The following is a 27,064-nucleotide window of genomic DNA, read 5'->3' as shown; positions in this document are numbered from 1 at the left end:
GAGAGAGAGAGAGAGAGAGAGAGAGAGAGAGGAGGGAAGGAGGGAGAGAACAAGAACAGTCAGGGAAACTGAGAAGACTTCCTACTATAATTACCAGGTTATTTAATCATCACTTAATTCAGATCTACATTTTTATCATGCAGAAAAATTTTCCAAATGATATCATAGCTTGAAAGAGTTAACATTGTTTCTCAAACCACTCTGCTTGCAGAGAACAGTTTATGTACTAGGAAAATATGAGTCACTGACTGCACAGAATATCGTAGGTAAATCAATGGAGAACAGACCAGCATACCTGACAGATAATGCAAATTCTATTTTAGCAGGCTTAAGTCCTGAGACTGAACATTTCTCAAACTTCAGGAACAGAAGAAATATGTACAAAGGCTGTAGGCCATATTTACTCTTGAAGAGGCTATCCTTTCAACATTGGTTTCATGATTTCAAAAAATAGCTATTATTTAAAGTAACAATTCTATGAATGAAGTCTATAAAGCAGAAGTAAGATTATCTATGAGTTTGGAATCAGAGGACCTGGGTTCAAATCCCAGCTCTGCTACTGTGATCTTGGAGAAGTCACTATTTTTTTTTTCTGGGTCTCAGTTTCCTTTTCTAAGAGAAGATAGATTGTAAGATTGTTTTCCTACTCTAAATTCAATGATAAGTTTTGACTGCTTCACAGTTTCTCAAGCTGTTGTTACTTTTTTCTAAGAAAGGGGAGTAACATAACATCACTGCAACCCCACTGCACTACTTAAGCACCTTCTCATTGGTCACAACTCAATTTCTATCCTAGAAATTCTTCATCATGAAGTCAGTCTTCCCTGACCATGCCACTTTCAGTGACCTCTTACTTCTCTGCATACCTCACTCATTTAACACTCATATACTACCTGGTATTAGAAATTGTTGTTTATTTGTAAATATCTTTTTCTCCATCTGGCCATAAATACTTTCTGAGAGAAGTAGCTATGTCTTCTGCTTCTTTGTCTCCGCTACCTAGGGTAGTAATAGAACTTTCTCAAAGTAGGTGCTTAATAAATATTGGTTAATTGTTTGAAACTTCTCAACCAATCAATTTCATAGAAAGCCTTCCTAAGTCTTTCCCTAAGCAATAGTTACAAAACATATAGAAGTTAATTATAAAGGGGAAGAAGAGTAAAGGATGTTATCAAAGAAATATCTAGTTGATCTAGATGACGAGCCAGGAATATGGCAAGAATAAGAGAGAATGACCAGAAAGTCCATGTGATCCGTTGATTCCCATGTGACATTAAGAGAACAAGAGAAGACCCTTTGTATATTGGGTGTGCTCTCTGTGGGAACTGAGGGAAGCACATGGGTTAAAGCCTCATAGGATGAAATGGATTACTTATAATTGCATCATTGGAGGGTATGCTCACATTAAGAAGATAGGATCATAGATACTTTGGAATATAAAGCATTTAAGACTATCAGGAAGTCATGCTGTAATATAGATTAACTAGATGACCCCTAATGCCCTTACAAACTCTAGTAAACTTTTATATAGCTAGTTCTCAATTAGTGTAAAAAATGAATCTCTGAAGTGATCACATTATTCCAATATTTCCATTGGACTGGACTAATCACCACATTTTACATATTAAAACTTCAGTGTGAATTCAAATACACATGATCAAATCACAGGATTTGTTATTCTCACTAACAGTGACCTCACTGTACTTTCTGGCCAATTCTGGCCATTTAAATTTCTCAATAACTGAGTTAGAAAGACTATTACCTATTAAAATGACAAATTCAAGTCTTCTACAAGCTATGAGACTGACAACATAAGGTAGGAAGATTTGTTTCCTCCTTTTTAATTATGGGAGTTCTCATACCTCAGCTTTTCCTTTTGATGTTCCTCTCCAATTGACCCATTGCAGTCTCTTACTCTCCCACATTATGGATTAATAAAACTTGGCATCATTGACTTGATTGCAAGAATGAAAGATAATTTGAGATACAGAAAACTGTTCAAATTTAGACCAAGAATTCCCATTCCTCATAATCACAACAGTTATATTTGGAAGCTGTGGCTGCACCTGTATATAGAAAATGAACCAGTTGCTAATTGTTTCCTAATTGGCTATTATAAAGTTTTCTTCCAAATGGGATTCCCTGACATCATTAGTAGGCATTAGCATAAATACTGTGTAGTAAAAAAATGATCACTAGAAAAAAGATGAGTTTTATCATTGAGAATAATTCCAACCAAACCTTTATTGTTTCTTATGTAGCAGTTCACTATACAGAGGCTAGTGGGATAATGGCTTGGAGAGTAGCTCATTCCTGCTATCTGGGAAAAAAGGAAAACTGTGTACTTACCGCCAATTAGCATTGTGCAGATGGAAAAGATCTTTTCTGCATCGGTGTTGGCAGAGACATTCCCAAAGCCAACACTGGTGAGGCTGCTGAGGGTGAAATACAGGGCTGCAATATAGGCACTTCGGATGGAGGGGCCCCCTAAGGTGTTATTGCCACCATAGTATGGAGATTCCAGACGTTTTCCCAGCTCATGAAGCCAACCTACAGGGGAAAGAAGGGAGATGATTTAAAATGGGAAGAGGCAGACCCTGTTGGTCAGGCCATATCATTAGTTAGCTATTTTACAGGTTTCTTGAAATGTCAACATGGTGTAGTGACTAGAATGATGATGATAAAAATATTAACAACAATAATAACGATTACCATTTAGATGTATTACTTTTAGGTTTGCTAAACATTTTATATTTATCTCATTTAATCCTCAAAACAACCTTGAGAGGTAGGTGCTATTATTATCCTCATCTCACAGTTGAGGAAACTGATACTTGGAGAAGTTAAGTGACTTGCCCAAAGTCTTTCAAAGCTTGGATTAAAACTAAGGATCTTTAACTCCAATTCCAGTCTACTTTCTACTGTACCACATTGACTTCCATCATCTTTACATAAGAGAAAGAAAACAAAAAAGCTTGTTAATTGCAGAATAGCCTGCTTTCCAGTTCTATTTCCCATGATACTCATTTTTATATTGAGACTTTTGTGATTTGTCTAGTAGACATCCATGAGCCCCAAACAAAGTTACATAAAGCTTTATTTTTATTACTTCAAGGGCCAAGTAGGAACAGTGTAATTTGGTGAACTCCAATGGGTCCATGCCATTATTGATGTGGATACTGTGTACAAGAGAGAATACTGTAGATAACAGACATCTATTCATACTGTGTGATTCCTGCCCATATTCTCCTACAAGTTGTGCACATAGAGTCTTTTGCACTCAATGCATAGATGATTCATTAAAAGACCTTTGTCTAAGTCTGGTAACATTTCAGGAGTGCTACTGAGGCACCTAGAGAGGCTTACTTTCCCAACATGACCTGCCCATCTCTTTTTCTGGTTGTATAATTTCTGATATTTTTAATGCCATTTCTTGGATACAACTCATTGTATGCAATATGCTTCAGCCTATATATGCCCTACAGTCAATATCTCTCCATTCCTATGAAATTTAGAATTTTGGAAGACTGTGGTACCTATGTTTTATAGCTATATAGCACCATTGGAAGACTATTGTTATTAAGATGATGGATTTTTATACAAATGACCAACTTAACCTAGTAGCTTGGCATAAGAGGTACAAAAACCTTGCTCAAGTCCAAACTTCCTGAAAAGTAGAATGGATTGAATGGAAGCTAATGGCTCCATGAGTTAAGAAATACTAAAACAAAGCTAAAAAACTGAAAAAAGTGGAAGAAAATGTTAAGTATTTCACAGTAGAAATAGCTATGTGGAAAATAGATCAAGGAACACAGAATTCAAGATAACCATAAAATGGTAATTATGATGAACAATCATAATGGAATGGATAAAAATAAACTATTTATATTCTAATATGGGGAGATGATATATATATATACCCTCTCTGTCACTATCATCATCAAGGGTCATAGAGGAAGTCTAATTAGATAGAAGACTTGGTTTTGTTCCATGTTAAAGATCTTGCAAAGAGAATGAAAAGAGTGGAGAAGAACATACTAGGGAGATGGAGGCAGAGGAAGGTTAGGGGAAATTACCTCAAATGAAAAAGTACACAAGTAGAAATTTATGCAAACAAAGTGGAAAGGGTGGGACAAGGGGCCAATACTCTCATACTCTCATCTGAACCAGTCAATGGACAGAAGAATACATACATGTAGAGTTGGGTACAAAAGTGCATTTCACTCGACAAGCAAACAGTAGGGAAAGGTGAGAAGTTAGAAGAGTGAACATGAGGGAAGGGTAGACTAAAGGAGAGAGTAATCCTAGGCAAAACAAGTTTGAAGTCAGGATGTATAAAGCTATTTTTTATTATTGTTACTATTGATTTTGCAGTGGCAAAGAATTGGAAATTGAAGGTGTGCCCATCAGTTCATGAATGCTGAACAAGTTAATACAATAAAAATATGATGGAACACTATGGTGTGGTAAAAAATGATGAAGGGGATGGTTTCAGAGAAATGTGAGAAAAGTGTGAAACACTATTGAGCTAAGTGAGCAGAACTAGAGGAAAAATTGATAAATTGATGATATCATTATATAAATAACTTGGAAAGACTTAGGAACTCTGATCAGAATAAGATTCCACCATGATTCTAGAGGATTCACAAGGAAACATATTACCCATCTCTTGATAGGCAGCTAAGAAAGAATACATTATGAAGTATACATTTTATTTATATGGACAAGGCAGAAATTTATTTTTCTTGACTATCATTGTTTATAATAGGGTCTTTGTTTTTCTTCCTTTTTTAAAATTTGGGCAGTGGTGGTAGAAGGGAAAGAAAGAAGATTTTTTGCAAACTAAAAAATTTAAGCAACAACAAAAAATAAAAATGAGACACAGCATAGCATGGTGTTTAAAGAGGTGGTGTTAGAGTCTCAAGTGTACTGAAATCTCACTTCTGATATCTACTGTGTGTGACCTTGGGGAAGTCATTTAGTTTCACAGTATCCCAGCAACACTGTGAGACTCTCAGTTTCAGAGCCGATAATGCCCTAAATTGTTAATGGCAGTTTCCTCATCCAGAGTTCCTTATATAAGTGAAATCACACATCCAGTTGTAAATCAAACCAAACGAACAAAAAATGTGACAGAAATCCAGCTGTTGAGTAGCATTTATGATCATAAAAACAGGAAAATCAGAAACATCTGCCCCATACAGAAACATGGCAATCTCAGTCTTTAGGGAATTTCTGTTATAGCTTCCTTAACAGTATTCTATGGAAATGCATCCCCTGTACTTAGAATATCAAAGAATCTGTCAGCACATATGCCACTTATGGAATTGTAAAGATATCAAACAAATATTACTATTTTGTATAAATTCCATTGCAAGCTTCACTTTTTTCAAATGGTCAATATATGTATAACATATAATAATAATAATAATAGTTAACATTTATAAAGTGCTAACTTTGTGCTAGACCCTATAATCTAAACTCTTTTTTTTAAAGCAATCAGGGTTCAGTAACTTGCTCAAGGTTACACGGCCAGTTATTTCTGGGTGGGTGCTAAGTGTCTGAGCCCGGATTCAATCCCCAGGTCATCCTGACACTGGGGCTGGTGCTCTTACTCACTATACTACCTGGCTGCCCCCTAAACTCTTTACTTACTACCCCACATGATTCTCACAACAATTCTGGTAGAGAGATGCTGTTATTACCCTCTTTTTATAGATGAGGAAACTGAGGCAAATGGTGGTTGGCCTGGCCCAGGATCACATAGCTAAAAAGTGTCTGAGGCCAAATTTGAACTCTTTTCTTCCTCACTCCAGGCTCTTCACTCTATCCATTGTACCACTGAGCTGCTCATATGTAAAAAACCTTAACCAGGGGTGATATTCCCTTCTAACAGCCTTAAAACTTAAACCCCCCCCAAAACCTTTAAACTTAAACACAGCATGTGTTCGGTCCTCTATGCTCTCACATCTCCACTTATTAAACTTATTAAAGAGTGTCTGAAAACAGATGGCACCCTTCCACCAATATTTTAACTCTATAAAAAATGTATGATAGTAAATATACAAAGGGACTATCTTGGCCACTGATGGTGTAATTTGCACAGATATCATGCCTGCTCCTGTGAACTTATGATTTAAATGAGATAACATTGATGTGGCAAACAATTCTATATTGATTCTAGGTAGGTGGTAAAGACTCAGGAGCAGAATCCAGAAGACAAGAATGGGTAGTAAAAGATAAGGCCTGACTTCATTTCCACCCTCTGGAAAAAGCCTTGTATAGAGTCTGATTTGCCATTTTGATAAGAGAATCAAACAATGGTAAACTAAATGGTTGATTTTTCAAAAAGGCACATAAATCACTGTGACCTGGAAAAAGCATGTCACAACAACTCAACTTCTGGTGGATAGACCAAAGGGGACTGTATTTTTCCAAACTGGCTCACATTGCTAATTGCAGTGGGGTTTAAATGGCTGGAAGATGTTACTTTGCCCATGGAATAGATACTGCTTGACCTAATTCACATCTTCTTTTGCTGCACTGAGAGCAAAAACAAAGTCTTGCTTCTCAGCTCAAGAATATAATCAAGTACCTGAATCAAAAACTAGAACTAACTGCACTAATTCATTATACCTTAAGCTGAAGTCAGATAGCTTTTTTACAGACTTAAGAAATAACCTCAAACTCAGGTTTCCTTAGCTTCTACGAAAAGATACAGTCTTAGCCATACGCCACATGGGTGCTACCTTTCAAGAAGGATTCTGATGATTTTAACATTTCCAGAGGATGGTGCCAGTATATTGAGGGGAGCAGAAACCATGCCATACAGGGGTCAGTGGAAGGAAATTGGGCTGTTTGTCCCAAAAGAAAAGTGTAGATATTTAACATCTTCAAATGTTTCACAGACTGTCAAGTGCAAAGAAGGGTTAGTCTTGTTTCCCTTAATTACATGCTTACTGAAAGCTTTAGACTGACTACTTTAGGCAGACTGACTGACAATACAAGACAAAAGCAGGAACAATGGGTGGGAAGTTGCAGAGAGGCAAATTCATATTTTATGTAAGAAAAAACTGGCTAATCCTAGAGCTGTCCCAAAGTGGAGTGAGTTGCATTGGGTGAAAGTGATTTCCATATCCCAGAGGTCTTGGAGTCTATTTTGCTTTTTGCTATCAGAGAGGATCCCTGCTTCAGTTATAGATTAGACTCGATAATATCTGTGGCACCCTCCGTTTCTCAGATGCTCTTCTATGATTCAGCAATCCCACAGTCCCTCAACTTCTGACCAGACATTCTTCATTTCTCTGATCATGTCCCCTTCTTAAAGTAAGGTAATATAATGAGGGCATCTAGGTAGCACAGTGGATAGAGTGCCAGCTCTGAAGTCAGGAAGACTCATCTTCTTGAGTTCAAATCTTGATCCTGGCAAGTCACTTAACCCTGTTTGCCTCAGTTTCCTCATCTGTAAAATGTTTTGGAGAAGGAAATGGCAAACCATTCTAGTACCTTCATGAAGAAAACCCCCAAAGGGGTCACAAAGGGTCAGACACAACTGAACAACAACAAAGTGAAATACACTGTAATTCAACATAATCTAACAAATGTATGTATAGGCATGTAATTTATGATATACACTCACAAATACAAGAAAAAACATTTCTAAAATGTTGATTAAGGCATATATCCATTGGAATGTGGTCATACTAAACTGAAACCAAATCCAAGGACATCCCAGACAGTACTCTTGGAAACAAACTTTGTTAGGAGACCCAGCTTATTTTTCTTTAATGCTTAATTAAAGAAAATATATTTTTCTTTATATTTGCATATATAAATATATTTGCATGTATTTGCACATATATCCACATGTATATATGAGATGAGGCCAAGGTAGAGATACTCAAGTATGAAGGAAAGTATATATATTATACATTAGATCCAAGGGAGGGGGGATTGAAGGTAGGATAGTACAGTTGAAAGTACATTGGCCCTGATGTCAAAGGGTCTAGGTTAAAATTCTTTCTCTGATGCTTATTACCCATGTAAATTTGGGCAAATCACTAAACCTGCCTTGGGTTGTGATTTCTTCATCTCTAAAATGAAGGAATTTGGGTGAATGGTCTCTGAGGTTCCTTCTATGTTTTGATCTAAGTATGATCGAAGTTTTATTGATCTCTCTCTCTCTAACAATCTATTTTAACTAACATATTGTAGAAGCATTTGCAGGACTTATTTTTAATAAGAGAAGTTTGCTGCTTGTGTTACAGTCAAAAGAGCAGAAGCTGTAACAATCATGAAAAAAAAAAGGCCCTGGTGACACAGAAAGTGTGTTACACCCACAACGTCTGCTATTGACTCTGTCAGCTAAATAAAACTATTTTTCCCTGCACAGTACAACCCTTCTGCAACAAGAATACATGTTCTGCTCTAACAAGACCGCATGTCACTGTACTCTACCGAAGGACATAATTTCACCAATTTGGAATTTACCCCCTCCCCTCATTAATGCCATGGAAATTCTTGTTTCTAAAAGAAAGCACACCCTAGAACAATCTTTCCCTGCTCAACTTCCCACCTGATGGACATGTTGAGAAAGTTTTATGTACAATTCAATGTCGTTTCCACTGTATTGAAAACAATTTAAGGAGTGATTAGATAATGAGAGAAAGTAACAGTAAATAACGATTATGACCAAGACAGATTCATTCATTAAAAGGTTTTACTTTTGCCAAGAAATAGAATGATGAATTTGTTCCTCATTGACCCAAACATTACTGAGGATAATAAGAAATTAAATAATTCTATTCTTATAAAGGCCATCTCTCTAAACCAATCATCTGGTATTGCCATATGGCTTCTAATCATGGGGTACCCAGAAGAGTCACAATTGCCTATGATCCAACAGACAATGGAAAGACACCTGGTGAGTGTAAACAGGCTTTAGCACCATGCCAAAGATGACTTGGGTGAGAGAAGTAGGATAAAAGCTAGCATCAAGGAAATGGATGCTTGGAAAAGGAGATGGGTCTATCTGGTAGAGAATATGAAGGATAACAGATGGATTGCCTGAGTGCATCACTGGGAGCCATGAAATATTAAAAAGCCCCAGAGGAAGCCCTCCAGCATGTGGGGGAGAGTCTCCCTGGGGCATTAATAAGGAGGATGTGGACAAAGGGAATGCAGGATGAGAAATCATGTTTTGGTTGCAATGTACACCAGAGGAAGATGTGGCTTCATTGGTGAGATCACAGTACCAAAGTATCAGTGCAAAATACTTCTCTGTTTCACTATTTTCCTAAAATCAATGAACAATATATTTTTTAACTGAGGCCCTGTTATACACTTAGAACCATATGGGCTTCTTGACGGACCGGGACTACCTCTTGCATTTAAAAATTTATTTTTGCTATGCACAGCACTTAACAGAGTGTCTGGAACACAGTGAGTGCTTAAATATAATGTTGCTGATTGATCTGCTTAATTCTTTCACTTTAGCTCCAAATAGAAATCAAATGTCCCTCTGCTCTTGCTTGTCAATGTTAGTACATTTTAATTGTGTCTATTTTTAGACACTGGAGTATATACGCATATACATTGACATGTGTAACTCGTGTTACACAACAATAGGTTTCTGAAAAGTTTTGTATAATTTAAAAATCTAATCAGATTTTGATTCATTAGTGCCAGTCTATATTTCAGTGACTTATTTTGTAATTCAAATACACTTTTTGTAGTGTGGATATTCATCCAGTAAAGTGCCTTACAAATTCAGCTTTATTTACATGCAATTGGATGTGGTTTCTTTACTTGTCCAGTGAATTCATTTGAATTAAATAATCTCAAGGCAGAGCTTGCACTGAGTAGACAAGAAAGGATACCAGATAAAGTGTTGTTGCTGTTGTTGTCATTGTTGTTTAATTGTTTAGTTGTGATCACCTTTTTATCTGTGGGGTTTTCTTTACCAAGAAATGTGTCCCCATTTTGCAGATGAGAAACTGAGGCAAATAGGGGATAAGTGACTTGCACAGGGTCACACTACTAGTAAGTGTCTTGGGCTGGGTTTGAATTCATATCTTCCTCACTCCAGACCCAGTGCTCCATCTACTGCACCACATAACTGTGAAGAAGGGATGGAGTGCATAACTAGTGGAAAGGAAGGAACAATAAAATACTTTTTTTCATAATTTGTAACTTGTGGCTCAAAAATGCAACGCTGAGTTTACAGACTGGATTCAATCTTGGGATTTACATCTAGAATGCCTTTCATTTGTGACCCTGACCAGGATTAACATCAGAATTTGACTTGGTTGTGACAGTAACAATGACAAAAAATAAATAGGGACCTCACTTTTATACAAGCACTCAGGCTAACAAGACTTAGAATATAGGACAGTCAGGTGATAAAATTGGTGGCCATTGTAATTCACAAAGACCACAGTCTGGTCCACAGAAGGATTGCAATCTGCACTGGCTAAAGGAGTAATTAAACCACTGAAATAATAGATCCTTGAAATACTGAAGCAAGTATGAAGTATCCCATATTGTCCCTTCACAAATTGTGTATTTTGTAAAAGCTGTTTCTGCTTTCCTTCATGCTTTCTTGAACTTACTTCCCATTTACCTTGAGTTATATGAGTGATGAGATTTTCACACATAAAATCACCCAATATTCCTGGGATGAAGGCGGAGAGTTTTTGCATTTTGATCCATCTATCTCTTCTGCTCTATTTCCACTTCTTGGCTAGACTCCTCTTTAGGAACTTGGCAGTTCCAGAATTACTATACAGAGTTAGAACTTTCCACAAATGAATGCACCACTTATGCAAATACATTTCAGAGTGACTGGATTGTAACTGTCTGGATAAATCCAAACAGAAAATGGTCATTTGTCCTGGACCAGAGAAAACCTCATTTAATGGCATAAATATTTTTTATTTATGTATTTCTTACTTCTTTTATTTAAAAGACTTTCCAGAAGTGCATAACTATTTCATGGCAAGAGAAAATGACCCAATTAAACAATAACTTTTAAATAATGCATACCATTTGCCCACTTGTAAATAAAGCACCAGGGCACATATTTAAGCATCTGAGAAAATTGCAAACTTCCTGGATTGTAATTGAGTATCCCAGTATCCCTAGGGAGTTTTCCTGATTATGATTCTAAGAAGTATGGCTGAGAATCTGCTCACTACCTAAAGGGATCTATAGTCATAATTACCAATTCTTTCACACAAGGAAAATCACATCAATTTTCACCCCCTCCTTTCCCTCCTCCTTTTCCTTTTCCTCTTCCTCCTCTTTTTCCTTTCCCTAATCTTCCTCCTCTTCCTGCTCCTGCTGTTGCTTCCCACATTCCCTTGGTGTGGACCATCCTGGTTCCTCTTTTGTGAAGCAAGCATCAACTGAGAAGATCCCTGGACTCACCAATAACTGAAGAGAAGCCTATGAAGGAATAGGGAAGGAGTCAAGACTGAAAACAATGCCCATATAAGTTTGAAAGTGGCAGGGCAAGATGGTTCAGTGGTGCAGTTTAAGATTAAGAGTCACACATCACTTAGGAAACTATTGAAAGACTATTGTGAATGACAGAGTTTGTCGATGAGGCAGATCCGATTCTGATTTGATGGGCAGCCCATGAAACAGACATACCTGCATGGTTGAAAATGGAGGATGAAGATCCCATTGATGTGTTCCAGCAATGGGCAGGATATGTTTACTAAAAAGAGAATGTGCAACTCTACTCCAAAACTGTGCTTCCAAAGAAAACAATACATTCACAATTAGAAAACCGAGAGTTGGTTTATCCATCCTGACTACTGTAGCACAGTTTTCCTTGATGCCCTCCCTCTATTTCTTTTTTTTATATGTAATGTAACTGGTGTATGTGCATAGGCAGAATGCATTTTTTTAAACTAAATGACCAATGGGTTTTTTATCCATATAAAATTAAGATGGGAAGGGGAAAAAACCTGGTTCTGTGAAAATATCCTTTTTCTCCATTAGTGACAGACTGATTTTATCTTTATATTCCAGTAAGCTATTTTGCTCTCACTGTTACACAACAACAAAAGAAAAGCCCACAGAAATCCTCATAGACCTTGTTTGATTGGATAATTTCAATGTTTTCCTTTTATAATTGTAAAACCAGGAAGATTTTTACCTCTTTTTTACATGGCTGTTACGTGTACGGAGATCTCTGTTTTTTCAGTAAGAATAGATTATTATAAAGAAACTGATCTTAGATAGTTTGCCCTTCAAGTCAAACATCTTGTTGTTTAAATAAAATTCTTATTTAAAATAAAAAAATCAAAAGACAAACTCATTTTGGGGTAAGGAGATGCATTCAAGGTCCAATGACTAGGGAGAGAACTGTGGATGTGGTGGGATATTACTGGGGAAACGAGGAGGTCAGAGTCATGCCATGGAGTACTTAATTCACATGAAGCAGGATGAAGGTTATAGCAGTGGTTGGGAAGAAAAATTCCATTAGGCAGTTTCTAATTTTTTAAATTATTCTTATTAACTAAATGCAGACTAGCCAAGTTGGTTTTATCTGCTACAGGTGTACAAATGCTTTCAGGATTTTCTAAATTTTAGTCCCCTGAGGAAAGTTTTTATTACTTATAAGCCTGCTGTGGCCATGCTTAAGGCTGCCTTAATCAGACTCAAGTTAACAAAAGTGATGATGGAGATAAAGAGCCTAGTGAATGTGGCACATAAAACTTGGGTTTGGCAGGGCATATTTTGCTGGTTCAAGGTAAAACATGGACATGCCAAGTTCATGTATCATCAGCATGGACAACCTCCCACAATACAAAGACAATGTTAAGAGAGATTCTAAAGAAGAATGAAGAAGCAAAGCCAAATACTCAACCGAGATGATCACTCTACAATTAGTATAACTCTGGATCAAATAGTTTTCTTTGGTTCCAAGCAGTATTGTTTTAGGTAGTTGTTCCTGATTTCTTTCACATGTGTTGTCATTTGGACATAGTTATCAAATACACATTCCCTGAAAATGGACACTGTCCTTGGGACCCCCCATGGTCTCTGAGAGGTGAGCTTTTAGCTGATCTTTGCTGGAACCAGGCCCTACATCTCTTCTCAGGTTTTCCCAAACCATGCTGTCTCACTAGGACCTCATCTTCTCATCTTTAGCTTCTCTTTATGTGTCATCTTCCACCTTCAGAATGTAAGCCTCTGACAAGCAGGAACCATTTTGGTTGCTTGGTTCTGTAATCCCAGCTAGAAGGCACATAGAAGTGCTACTTTTTTGTGCATTCAAACTGTATAAGGAAACAGGAAGCATGATGTTATTGAGAAATCAGTAGACTTGAAATCAGAAGTCCTGGGTTCTAGTCTTGGTGCTGGCCCTTATTTGACTTTGACCTTGGGAAAGTCACATCACTTCTCAAAGAAGGCTGGATGAGATGATCTCTAAGATCTTTCAACCCCAATGTTAAGAGAGATTCTAAAAAAAACCCGAGTCTAATAAAACAATACACCATTTCCAGAGTCTTCCTGTTCTTGAAGTTTTATTGCTGTTTTTGGAATGCTTAGAACAACACATTGTTTTAGAACAGGGAATTTATGCCAATGAGTTCACTTTGACCTTTCCAGACATACCCAAAATTCTTAGAAAAAGATGTCCCGAGGGGCGGCTAGGTGGTGTAGTAAATAGAGCACTGGCCCTGGAGTCAGAAGGACCTTAGTTCAAATCCAGCCTTAGACACTTGACACACTTACTAGCCTTGTGACTGGGCAAATCACTTAACCCCAATTGCTCTCCAAAAAGAAAAAAAAAGAAAAAGATGCCCCCTTTTTCATAAAGTGTATCAAGGTTAAGAAGAACATTAACTCCTCATTTACATGAGTGTAATATTTGTGCTCCCTACCTCATAGGATTGCTGAGAAGAAGGTACTTTGTTAACTATATAAATATTATTCCTTATTGTTTTTTGGTTTGGACTTGTAATTTTATTGGCATAGGGAATGAAAGGTAATGAAGCATAGTTAATAAAACTCTCCACCAATCCAGATGGCTAATTGTAATTGTTCTATATTTTAAATATTTTGGTGCAGTGGCTAGATAGAACACCAGACTAGAGTCAGGAGATCCTGAATTAAAATCTGGTCTGAGACACTGACTGTGTGACTCTGAGCAAGTCATTTAGTGTCTCTTGGCCTCAGTTTTCTCTTCTGTAAAAGGGAGAGAATAATAGCGCCACTAGAGCTGCTGAGATGATCAGATGAGATCCCTGTAGATTACTTAGCACATCACCTTGAACCTGAACCCAGGTTGGTCCTACTCCCTGGTCAGCACCCTGACCAGTATATGACAGTGCCTCTCTATTATTATCCTCTAATAAACAATCATAGATTTACATTCTCTTTTCTGATGTCAAAAGGCTGCTAGCCCCCTGACTAAATGGAGGCAACCAGGCCTCAGTGGGTAGAGGTCAGGTTTTTTAGGCTGCCACATTATCTTCCTGAATTTTGTAAAGCAATTGAGTAAACTTTGCCCTGGTAGAATTACAAAGCTAAGTTATAACAGTTCTATCTTTCCTCCAAATAAATTATAGTGCACTACCTTTCCAAACACCATTATTTTTAAATTGTCATAAAATAAGGAAATCCAGGTAAAATAATCAGGAAATCTCTGTGCCACCGTGGTACATATGCAGGGTCACAATTCTGTCTTCCTGGAATACTGGAAATAGACTAAAGGCTCTTCTGTAAGTTTCTAGGGAGTCTGATAGTCATGAAATTAAATACCAACTTTGAGGTGTCAGCTTTTGTTATTCCTTAGAACAGTTCTGCTCTGACTCATCTATCTAGTCTGTGCATTTAAAAACATATAACTCACTTTGATCGCTTGATGGGGTGTGAAACACAGTAAGTAGTGGGAGTCTGCATGAACATTCCAAATTAAGTTTTGAGTCAGTGGGTGGTGGAATGACTGGTCTTGAAGGAGACAGAACAATGGAGTTGTGGTTTAAGAGGTCTAAAGGGCGGCATGGAGAACAGGGTAGAGGTAATGGATGGGAAGGGCTGGAGAGAGGTGGTTCATGGAGGGGTGGATGGATAGCTTGAAATGTAGATGGATGGATGGATAGATGAGAAACAGGCATGTGCAGTTCCAAAGAGAAATTATATCAGTCAACCAGCATTCCTTAAGTGCCCATTATGTTCCAGGCACTGTGCTAAATGCTAAAGATACAAAGAAAGGCAGAAAACATACAGTTCCTTTTCTCAGGGACTCACAGTCTAATAGACAAGGTAAGGAAGAATCAGAAAAGTGAAAGTCATAGAGCCCCTAAAGGACACGGCAACATTTAGATTAACTGAACTGCTTGGGGCCTAGGGCTATGTGAGTGGAGAGATAGGGACATATAGAGAGATGCTCTACAGCTACAGACTCGAAGATATGCCAGCTTATTGGAGACATGGAGTGAGTGAGAATGAGGAATCGAGGTTGACACTGAAGTTGTAAACCTGGGTGATGAGGGAGAAGTTCAGAAAGACTGAGATTGAAGACATTCACTGGCTGGAATGACTCTGTTCTCTCAGGGGCTGACTCAGAGGCCCCGATGGAGTGGAAACAGGGATGCTTCTGGAAGGTCCAGAAAGAGGGATCCTGACCATTCTGGAAGAGGATGATAGACCCTGGGCAGAAGCTGCATTTGAACCCAAAACCTGAGGTTATCGTGACTACTGGGTAACAGCAAGAAGCAAGTCCAGGGAGTCCAGTGGAGTAATCCAGCCAGAATAGTAATCATAACTACCAGTTACATTTTATGCCTTAAGTTTTGCTAAGTTTTCTCTCAGAGTGAGAGACAGAGAGATAGAGAGGCAGAAAGACGGAGACAGTGTGTGTGTGTGTGTGTGTGTGTGTGTGTGTGTGTGAGAGAGAGAGAGAGAGAGAGAGAGAGAGAGAGACAGAGAGAGAGAGACAGAGAGAGAGAGACAGAGAGACAGAGAGAGAGACAGAGAGTCAGAGAGACAGAGACAGAAAGACAGAAACAGAGAGACAAAGAGAGACGGAGAGAGACAAAGAGAGAGAGACAGAGAGAGACAAAGAGAGAGACAGAGACAGAGACAGAGAGAGAGAGAGATGTGTTTGATTATGACAGCACTATATCCTGCTTATCTCCTTATACAGATGAGGACCAGGAAACTGAGAAATGAAATGACTTACCTTGGGTCACACAGGAAGTAACAGCATTAATGTATTTGCAGGACTTAACATGTGAAATAGTTATTAGATGTGTTTTTCTTGATCTCAGAGGGTAGAATTTGTGATTGTAGAGGGCATATCTCTGCTAACAATATCAGAAATCCATAAAATAAGTGTTAATTTTATTCCAAATCTTCCTAAATTGCATTAGTCCATTTTCTTGCTTTAAAAATCCATTCCACTACTACTTTTTATTATCTCTGTAGCTTGTGTCCCTCTCCTCACCATCTCAACTGTCAAGCCCGTATCTTAACTCTTAACCTTTCTCATCATTGTGTCCATCAGTTCCTTGTTCAGTTCCTTGTGTTCAGTTCCTTGCTCACTGTAGTTTCATGATGAAGACATAGGCCTTAAAGTCAGGGAGACCTCGGCTACAATTTCCCCTAAGATGGTTACTAGCTGTGTGATCTGGGTCAAGTGTTTTTGTGCCTTAGATTTCTTATTTGTAAGATTGGAGGGTTGTACTTAATGGCAACTAAGGTCCCTTCTTCAAGTCTCCAGTCCTGTGATTTCTCCCATATATGACCCCTTACTTTTACTTAGAGGACTGTCACAATGCACTCCCTCTACTTCCTGATGGCATGTCATTTGGGAAATTGACAACTTTAGAGAAGACTAGTCAGCTTTCAATTCTATTACTGATATATCAAGCTCTATGTAAATCAGGGAATTAGTAAAGAGAGATAATAAAGAGAACCTTGGAATGATTAACCGCAGAATAAAAAAGAGGAGTGAAGGTGAAAAATAAGATATATTGAGGGGAAATAAGGTTATTTAATTGGAGGATAAGGGCAAGGGAAGGCACGATGCTCTAAAGGGTTGCAAGAGCTATTCTATAGAGACCATGAACAGGTATTCTCCATCTTTGTGGCAGACAGAACAGTGGAAACTCAACAAAAGGGGTGACATTGCAACAATGATGATTTCAATTAGATAGAAAAAGATGTTTCCTGACAGGGTTAGTTGTTAATTTCAATGGTGCTTGAAAAGGTAAATTCTAGTATGGTTAGGGCATCATTTGCAGAATGAGAGAGACAATTCTCCTATAGTGGGATCCGGTCAGAAGACATCTATTCCATTTTGGATGATACAATTCAGGAAGGAAATGGATGAGCTGACTTGCACTTAAAAAAGGGGAACCAGGATGTTGAGAAACTGGGGTACATAAGAGAAACTATGGAGGTTTAGCCTGGCAAAGAAGAGATTTGGGGATGGCATAGTAACAGCATTAACGTATTTGAAGGACTTACACGTGAAATAGTTATTAGATGTGTTTTTGTTGATCTCAGAGAGTAGAAGAAGGACTAATAAATAAATAAATATATAACATATCTATACTACTTTAAGATTTGCACAGCATTTTGTAAATATTTCATGTACCCCAATGCAACTTTTGTATTATTATCTCCATTTTTACAGATAAGGAAACTAAGGCTGAAAGAGGTAAAGTGAATTGCACAGGGTGATACAGTTAAATGCCTTAGGCCAGCTTTGAACTCATCTTTCTGACTTCCTGTCCAGTGTTTTGTCCTGTACAGAAGCTGCAGAGGAGCAGGTTTCAGTATGATATCAAGATAAGCTATTTATAAATTAGAGTTGTCTAAAATCATAAGGTGCTTCCTTGGAAGGCAGGAGGCTTCCCCTCCATAGGGGTCATCAAACTGAGGCTGGATGCAGAGGGCATACTTGACTAGAAACCCTGGCCTCTGAAGTCCTTCCCAACCCTTGCATTCTATCATTATTAAGGAGAATTATAGAATTAATTTCCTTGATATTCTTCAGAAAAAGAATAAACACTTCTCTGTTTGGGTTGGATTAGCTATGAGTGGCCATCTCCCTATGAGGATTACTAGACATCATTCTAGATCAAGGGTTCCTACTCTGAGTGTGCCCAAATCTAAGAAAAAAAATGTAATGATTTTTCTAACAAAATTGGTTCCCTTTGTACTCCTATTTATTTTGTTTTATGTTATATATTTTCTGGTCCATAAGATTTGCTGGATCACCCAAGGGAAATGCCACAGAAAAGTTTAAGAACCTCTTGTCTAGAGGATTCTTCACTTGTCAATCAATCAACCTTCGCTTCCATATGACTTAAGGATGAAGGAAAATACAAGTTTGCAAATTTTTAGGACTAACAGACAATGGAAACTTCTGGGTTTTATCTTAGATAAAACAGAACACATGAAGAAGGCAATTAGAATTGAGTATATCAAAGTTAAGATTCAGAGAAATTTTTTTCTTGTGCAGAAAGTCATACACTGAAGTGCTTTTGAATTGCTTATATTCAATCAATTTCCTGAGTTAGAAAAAATTGGTGTCATTGACACCTCATCCAGATTTGACATTTAAATAATTTTAGAAGCATTCTGTTATTGTACATAGATTATTTCTTGCTCTTCCCATTGGAGGTGAGTTCCACTGGGGCAAGGAAACCTTTAGACAGTCCCATGCAGTCTAGACTGATGGAAATGTTCAATTGAGTTTAATATAATGGATGTGTCCTGGGTGTCTATTATATGTCAAGTACCACATTGCTGCAATATGTTGGTTCATTTGGAAATCCCATGGAAAGAAAGTTTTCAGAGGTATCCTTACTAAATCTTCATCAGAGGAGAATTTTCCTGGCAAAACTGAAAAATTCTAAGAACAGAAGAATTACTTTAAAATAATCCCATAATTTTTAACTCTAAAGAGAAATCTCATTACTTCTTAATTCTAAAGTCATTCTTTCAAAATTTTCCAACATCAAACAGGCTAACTTGTACTAAATGCCAAAGGGACTCACATGGTGAAAAGCATGGAAAACACCATGTACTTGAGAGAAATTGAACAGGACCTAGTGTCAGAAACGATAAAATCGAAAGTAGTTAAGGAGCAGCCCATAAGTTTACCTCTAGCATGTCAGTGGCTTGGCTAAAAATATACAAGGAACCTGAGTTCAATTCACCAAGTTAATTGCCAGCCAAAATATGCCATATTTTCCATATATATATATATACCAGCTAACATTATTATATGCCTAGCAAGATGAGAAACTTTCAATTATATTAAAGCCAATTCAATTCATGGATGCTTCAGCAATGAGGGGTTTTCAATTATAGCAATGATACAGGAAAGAACTAATGTCCCCATTGATGCTTGTTGAATACATTGTCACAAGTTCCTCTGAAAATTGTGTGAGATTTTGCAGTAGCAAAACAAAAAAGGAAATAAAATGGGTACTTGGAGATTGGGTAATGGGCAGAATGAATTGTGACACGTATTGGTGTAGTGTGGCACTGGTCATAAGTAATTACAACTCTGAGTATTTCAGAGTAATGTGAGAGCATTGTAAAAATGATGCAGAGTTAAGGAATTAGAACCAGCAAAAAATGTATATACAAATATATTTATATATAAATAAATATGTGTATATGTACATACATAATTATTTAATATAGTTATGTAAATGGAAAAAAACACACAAATAGGTGAACTCTAATTAATCATAATGACTAATTAGGGTTTTGGAAAAGAGATAATGAAAGGTTATGTGTGATGCAGATGGAGTGTACTATATGTTATATGAGGACAAGGTAATGTTCAATGGTGAGACCACATTAGAGGGAAATGATTGTGGTATACAAACAAAAAATATCAATTATTTTGGGGTAAGAAAATATTGCAAGTGGTATGAATACCCCACATTCATTTCCTAAAAAAGTTTGGTAACCTAAAAGTATGATGACTTGCAAGCAGGGCTATTCTTCTAGAGAGCTCAACTGATCTGAGAACAGTCAAATGATGTTGATGACAAACAGCATTTACCTAGCACTTTAAAGTTTACAAGAAACATCTCATTTTATCCTCACAACAACCCTAGAAGGGAGATGCTATTAGCACCCCTATATTACAAGTGAGGAAATTGAGACAAAGAAGTTAAGTACCTCTTCCATTTCCACAAAGGTAGTGTTTGAGGCTAGATTTGAACGAATATCTCGCCAAATCTGGGTAGTCAGGTGACACACTGGATAGACTGCTGGGCCTAGAGTCAAGAAGGTTCATCTTCCTGAGCTCAAATCTGGCCTCAGACACTTACTAGCTGGGTGATCTTGGGCAAGTCATTTAACCCTGTTTGCCTCAGTTTCCTCATCTGTCAAATGAGCTGGAGAAGGAAATGACAAACCATGTCACTATCTTTGCCAAGAAAAACCCAAATGTGCTCATGAAGAGACTGAAAAGACTGAAAAACAGCTTAACCACAACAACTTCCTGACTCTGGAGCCAGTGTTCTTAAACTCTCAAATTCAAATTCACTTCTTTCCATTTACGTCCCTGGTGTTCTGGACTTATCTCACCTCTAGTTTCCCCGAATCTCCAGCTCATTCCCCGTTATCTTTAGTTTTGGTGGGTGGGGGACCAGGATTCTGCCACTTGAAAAATAGATCTTAGACATCTCCTAGCCCAGTTTTGCCATTTTTCTAATCCAGGAGTCCAGAGAGGTTCAGGAACTTGCTTGGGATCACACAGTAAGGTACTGAATTGGGATTAGAATTCTGGTCTTTCTAAGGTAGTTCTCTTTCCACTTTATGTTGTTACTGTCTTTCAAATGATTTTATAACAAAGCTAGTCTGAACTTATTTGGACACCAATATACCAAGTGATTAACAACAAGAACCAATGTACCAGACAAGATCATCTAGCTTCTGTCATCTCCTAGCTGTATAGATACACATTGTTGTAAAGTTCTTTTTTTTTTAACTGTATTTGGCTGGTTTTTTTTGGTGGGGCCTGAGTAAGAGAAAGGTCCAGGCCAATGACTCCCTCTATACGGGGGAGCTAGGTGTCTCAATGGATGAATCTAGAGACAGGAAAACCTGAGTTTAATCTAGGTTCAGTTATTCACTAGCTGTGTAATCATGGAAAAGTCACTTTATTTCTGTATGACTCAGTTTCCTCATATGGAAACCGGAGATAATAAATGCATCTACCTCTCAGGGTAGTTGTGAGGACCAAATGAGATAATACTTGTCAATAACTTTGCAAATAATATAGAAATTTCAGCTGTTATTATAATTTGACTCTAGAAAAACTGACAGCCAAGGATTATGATGTCTTCATGACAGGAAAGACATAACAGTGAGGCAGAACCCATACTGGCCATAGTCCAGTGGGCTAGGAAGGTCCCTCTTCCCCCTTTTGACCCTTTGCTTTCTGAAATTTTCATCTTCCTAGGTCTCTCAAAACATGATTTTAAAGGATAAAGGGAGGGTGTCAAGGATGAGAAAGATATTTATTTGTGTTTGCTTTTAATGATGAACAAGTATATCAAAATAATTCTAGTCATAAAATCCTTTCATCAATTTACCAACAATGGTTTACAGGGATCCATTTTTACTGTTTTTGAACCATCTGTTCCAAAGTCTCTTTGCCATAAGTCAGACACCAATTAATATTTATCTAAAGGAATGGGAACTATGACTTATACACATAATCTGACTATTCACACTAGAAGGGATGTTAAAAATGTAGTCCAGCCTCCTTATTTTACATAGAGGAAAACTAAAGTCCAGAGATGGGAAGTGATCTGCTCATGGTTAGATTCACAAAGCAATGCTTGTGGAATATGGCTATCTCAGAGTAGAAAGGACTATCTGGGGTTATTTAGCCCAACTTGGGTCTGACTGAGACTCTCCTCTTCAACATCTCCAACAAGCAGTCAAGAGATCCTCTCTAATATACCTAATAAACCATCATCCCAGCTTTACTTGAAGACTTAAAAGTTAAGGAACAACGCAAAGAAGAAATCTTGACAAATGCTCCAGAAAAATCTGAGGAGCTAGGGAACGTTTTCATGTTTGGGGGATTGGAGAAAGAGAAATTAGGCTTGAGGAATGATAAGAATTGCTAAAGGCAGAAATAAGCAAAGAGTTCCTTATTTCCACAAATCAGGAGTATGCACATGGATGTTCTTCACTAATCTACAGAACTGTAAGGCAGTAAGATGGGTTTGGACAACTCAGAGTTGTAAGGTTATTAGACTGACTTTGGACAAACAAGAGTTGTGACATGGTAAATTGTCTTTGGACAATTCAGAGTTGTAAGGCGGTAAATCAAGTTTAGACAACTCAAAGTTGTAAGGTGGTAAATTAAATTTGGAGCGATTTGCTTCCAATTTGGCTGGAGTGGTGAGTGTGTGAATGTGGATAGCATGGAATAAAGTTGCAGAGGTCATTTGGAGTCAAGTGGAGAACTTTCAGCTCCAGACTGAGGAATTGGTATTTTACCTTAGAGGTAACGGAGGGCCATGAAAGCTTTTGAATGTGTAGATAAAACACAGTTAGTTTACCAACGGTCCTTATGTCTTGTTTCCTAATCTGGTACTAACATTCCATTTAGGATGGTGCAGTGGACACAATACTCACTCTGGATTCAGAAGATCTTGGTTCAAATGATTGTCATGCTTACTATCTGTATGATTTTGAGTAAGTTGCCACCTCCCTGAAGCCTGTTTTCTTCATGTAATAAAGTCAGACCTTGGACTAGATGACCTCTAAATTTTAGCCCTAACTTTATGGTACTAAGATCATATGATGACCTCTGCTCCTATACTTGGATTCCCCCTTCTGTCTCAGATTCATGAATTTTGGTGCACCAAAGAATGAGCAGCCTTTGGTGTATGCTCACTGTGATATGGAATTGGGGAAAGGGATTGCCTTCAAGTCCCAGTGATCGCTCTCATCATCAGCATGTTTATCTCATACAGCTTTCACCCCCATAGGGAACAGGACAAGTCATCTAACCAACAAACATTTGTTACACACCTACTATGTGCCAGGCATTGTGCTAAGCACTGGAGATTCAAAGAAAGGCAAAAACAGCTCTTGCCCTCAAGGAGCTCACAGTCCAGCAGGGGAGGTAACACAGAAAACTATGTACAAACAAGATATAGACAGGATTCTACTGGAATCATCTCAGAGTGAAGACACTAGCATTAAGGGGGATTAGAGAAAATGAGCTTGTGAGCTTTTAGCCAAGACTTGAAGGAAGCCAGGAAACTCTGGACATGGAGATGAGGAGGGAGAGAGTTCCAGTCGAGAAGTAGTATGTAATGTGAGCAGAAGCGGTAAGAAGACTCAAAAGGCAGTAGGGGTCCAGGTTATAAAGGGCTTCAAACAACAAGCAAAGGATTTTATACTTGATCCGGGGAATCCCTGAAGTTTATATTGGTATCTCTAGGACATCAAAAGAATAAGAAAATGACCTTCAAAACCATGAATAGATTTTCTGTGATGATTTAAGGGAAGGCTTAAATAGGTAAGAAGGGTTGCCATTTGTATTAATAGGAAGAGAAACCAAGACAAGGAAAACATGGCTCCATACTCAGTACTTCTGCATTATGTATTGCAATTCGGCTATAGAGGCAGCTAGGTGGTACAGTGGATGAAACACTGGGCTTGGAGTCAGGAAGAATTGATTTCCAATTTTACCTCAGATATTCCCTTGTTGCGTGACCCTAGGCAAGTCACTAAAACTTTCAAATTCTCAGTTTCCTCACTCTTCTTTCACATAGAACCCTTCCCTCAACTTGGCCACTGAGTCTTTCCATGATCATGTCTTTGAATGAGTTGTGTATCTCCCTGGGGTCTTGTACCATTAGGCCAGTTCCAAGATGGATTACTCAACTTGTGTGCACATCCATTTATTTGCAGAGGATGGGGCCTCTGCTGAGGAATTTCTGCACTTTGTACCAATACAGTGTAGCAAGGAAGAGCCCTCGATCTGGTTTCAAAAGACCTGGGTGTGATCCTATATCTGTTATTTTTTTTTCCTACAAAACCTTGGACAAGTGGATTCTAAATTTCCTCTGTAAAATCTGGGAGTCATACTACAACACAGAATCTATCTTCCAGCTTAAATTCTCCAATTCATATACAGCATCCCACCTGGAAGGGACTCCCAAGGCCATGCCATCTTAGATCATAGATATCAAAGTTGGCAGGAACCTTGGAGACCACCTAGTCCAATATGTTCATTTCATGGATGAGGAAACTGAGCCCCAGGGAGGTTTATATAACATATTTGCAAAGCCCTTAGCATAGTGCCTGGCACGTAGTAGGAACTTAATGAATATTTGTTCCCTTTCCTTCTATTATATTATTTACCCAGGGTCCCATAGGTAGCATCAGAAGCTTTAGTTGTGAAGTTTTATGTCTTCTCTATCGTGTTAATATGTCTGTGTGGAAGAGGGAAAAAAGCCTGAGACTAAATAAAGAATCATTAGATGGTTGATACTGAGCTACATAGGCTCAAGACTGTAAAAGAGGAAGACACCTAAAAGTGTGATTCTAAGGGTGCCATCTTCCCTGGAAGAATCAATTCCAGGAAAATAAGCAACTGCTCCATTTAGTAGGAAACTAAAAGTATAAACCAAGCCCTGATGTATGAGTTTGCTAAGTGTTGTTTTTTTCTTTTGGGGATATTATATAACTCATGCTTTTTCTTTAGTGTTAACATATTCAGAAAAAAAATTCTGAGTATCATTAATCTGACTTCCATGGATTTAAATGGGCTGATAGGAGCCAAAGTAATTTGTTTGTTAAATGGAAAAAAAAAGTTGCAGAAAAAGGAACATAAAAAAAAAAAACAATGAGATTACTAAAAGAGTCTGTATACAAAAATACTATAGAACTTGAAAGAACATTCTAAACTGAAAACTTTAGATTACCTTGTGAATAGTAATTTATTTGTGTATTACTTTAAAGATAGGAGTAGATGTTCTTTACAACCTGAGTAATGTCTAATGCGAAAGTATTTGCAGATCCTATACTTGATTGCATGCCTCCATGGGGTAGAGAGAGGGAAGGCGAGAAAATTAGAAATTCAAGGGATTGTGGAACCTAATCTTGTAAACTAAAAGTAAACAAACAAATTAATAAAGACAAATTTTTTTTTAAAAAAGATAGGAGTAGGTGGGGAAAAGTCAGTAGCAATGTAAAGAATCATATTTCCTAAAAGCATTTCACGAAATACAGAAAACCAAAATCATTTAAATGTAGGCCACTCAACTGTGAGCTGATTAGTAATAATTTTAAGGTTTCTAAAGGTCTTGTGAAGGGGATTCAATTGGTCTCTTCCATTTAAAAGGATGTTGGAAGATTTGGGACTGTTAACGCCCAAACTGATGTTTTGGCCCCTTATTAATCAGTTAGCACATTGTATACTTATCACTGTCTAGTTTCTACCCATTGTTCTCTGGGTGCAGAATAATATACATTTAGTATTGAGAACATTTTTCAAAGCTATCTTTATTTTATGTTTGATGACAAGTTATAAAGGAGAATAAATCTCATACTGACCAATATCACTACTAGGTCTGTGTCCCAGTGATAATGATGGAATGCTATTGTGTTATAAGAAATGATGAGCTCAATGATTTTAGAAAAAAAAATCATGGCTAGACTTGCACAAAATTATGAAGAGTGAAATGAGCAGAACCAAGATAACAGTATATGCAATAACAGCGATATTGTTTTAAGAACAACTTTGAGTGACCAAGTCATTTTGGCTATTATAAATACCCAAATTAACTACAAAGGATCTAGGAAGGGAGATGCTCTGTGAATCCAGAGAAAGAACAGACAAATAGAAGTATGTATAGAATGATTTTACACACACACACACAATACATGTATGTATATATGTGTGTATATGTATATAAATATATATAAAATCTGTGATAATGGTAGCCATCTTTAGGGTGGGGGAGAGGGAAGAAAAAAAGGGAAAACAAAAGATATATGATAAGTTTATTATATATTTAAAAGAAATAGCAAGTTCTACATAATAGATTTGCAGTTTTCATGTCAAATTATCTTTTTTTTTCCTATTCTACCATGTTATATAAATGCTTGTTTTATTTCTTAAGTTTAGGATAAAATAAAAAAAAATTAAAAAGGGAAAAAGGAATTATTTGTACAAAAATGTTTATAGTAGCTCTTTTTATGTTGGTGAAGAATTGGAAATAGAGGAGATGTCCATCAAATTGGGGAATAGCTGAACAAGTGGTGGCATGTGAATATTGTGCTATAAGAAATGATGAACAGACCAATCTCAGAAAACCTTTAAAGACTTACATAAATTGATGCAAAATGTAATAGCAGAACCAGGAGAACATTGTATGTAGTAACAGCAATACTGTAAGATCAATTGTAAATGTCTTAGCTATTCTTAGCAATGCAACAAGAAAATCACAAAGGTCTCATGATGAGAAATGGCATCCACATTCAGAGAGGGAACTGATGGAATCTGAATGAGGACTGAAGTGTACTATTTTTTCCATGTTTTTTCCCTTTTTGCTCTGTATCTTATCTCACAACATAACTAATATGAAAATGTTTTATATGATTGCACATATATAACCTATATAAAATTGTTTACTATCTTAGGGAGAGAGAAAATTTGGAACTCAACATTTTTTTTTTAAATGAATGTTAAAAATTGTCTTTACATGCAATAGGGAAAAAGTAAAATACTATTAAAAAGAAGAAGTTTAAATTGAATAGAATGAGTTCAATTTTGGATGTATATATTTTGAAACATCTCTGGGAATCCAGTTTGAAAAGTCCTACAGTTAATCAGTAATACAGGACTGAGGTTCAGGGGAGAAACTGTGGTTGGATAATGTATGTATATGTCCTGCATATGTACATATTCTTTCTTTTCTTTCTTTCTTTCTTTCTTTCTTTCTTTCTTTCTTTCTTTCTTTCTTTCTTTCTTTCTTTCTTTCTTTCTTTCTTTCTTTCTTTCTTTCTTTCTTTCTTTCCTTCCTTCCTTCCTTCC

General features: G+C 37.3%; 1 protein-coding gene across 1 annotated transcript in view; it reads right to left on the bottom strand.

Moving 5' to 3' along the window:
- The window catches only part of KCNH8 (potassium voltage-gated channel subfamily H member 8), a 400,864-nt gene that overhangs the window by 101,924 nt on the left and 271,876 nt on the right, over window positions 1–27,064 (bottom strand). Inside the window, exon 8 of the mRNA XM_069088459.1 lies at window positions 2,350–2,550. Within this exon, the coding sequence (XP_068944560.1) occupies window positions 2,350–2,550 (201 nt within the window). The remainder of the gene's footprint in view (window positions 1–2,349; window positions 2,551–27,064) is intronic.

Source organism: Petaurus breviceps, unplaced genomic scaffold, assembly GCF_028583685.1.
Source record: "Petaurus breviceps papuanus isolate PSGF00001 unplaced genomic scaffold, PetGlider_PUasm1.0 185, whole genome shotgun sequence".
Lineage (NCBI taxonomy): Eukaryota > Metazoa > Chordata > Mammalia > Diprotodontia > Petauridae > Petaurus > Petaurus breviceps.
The sequence above is the reverse complement of the archived record's forward strand: the minus strand, read 5'-3'. Positions and strand labels throughout refer to the sequence as shown.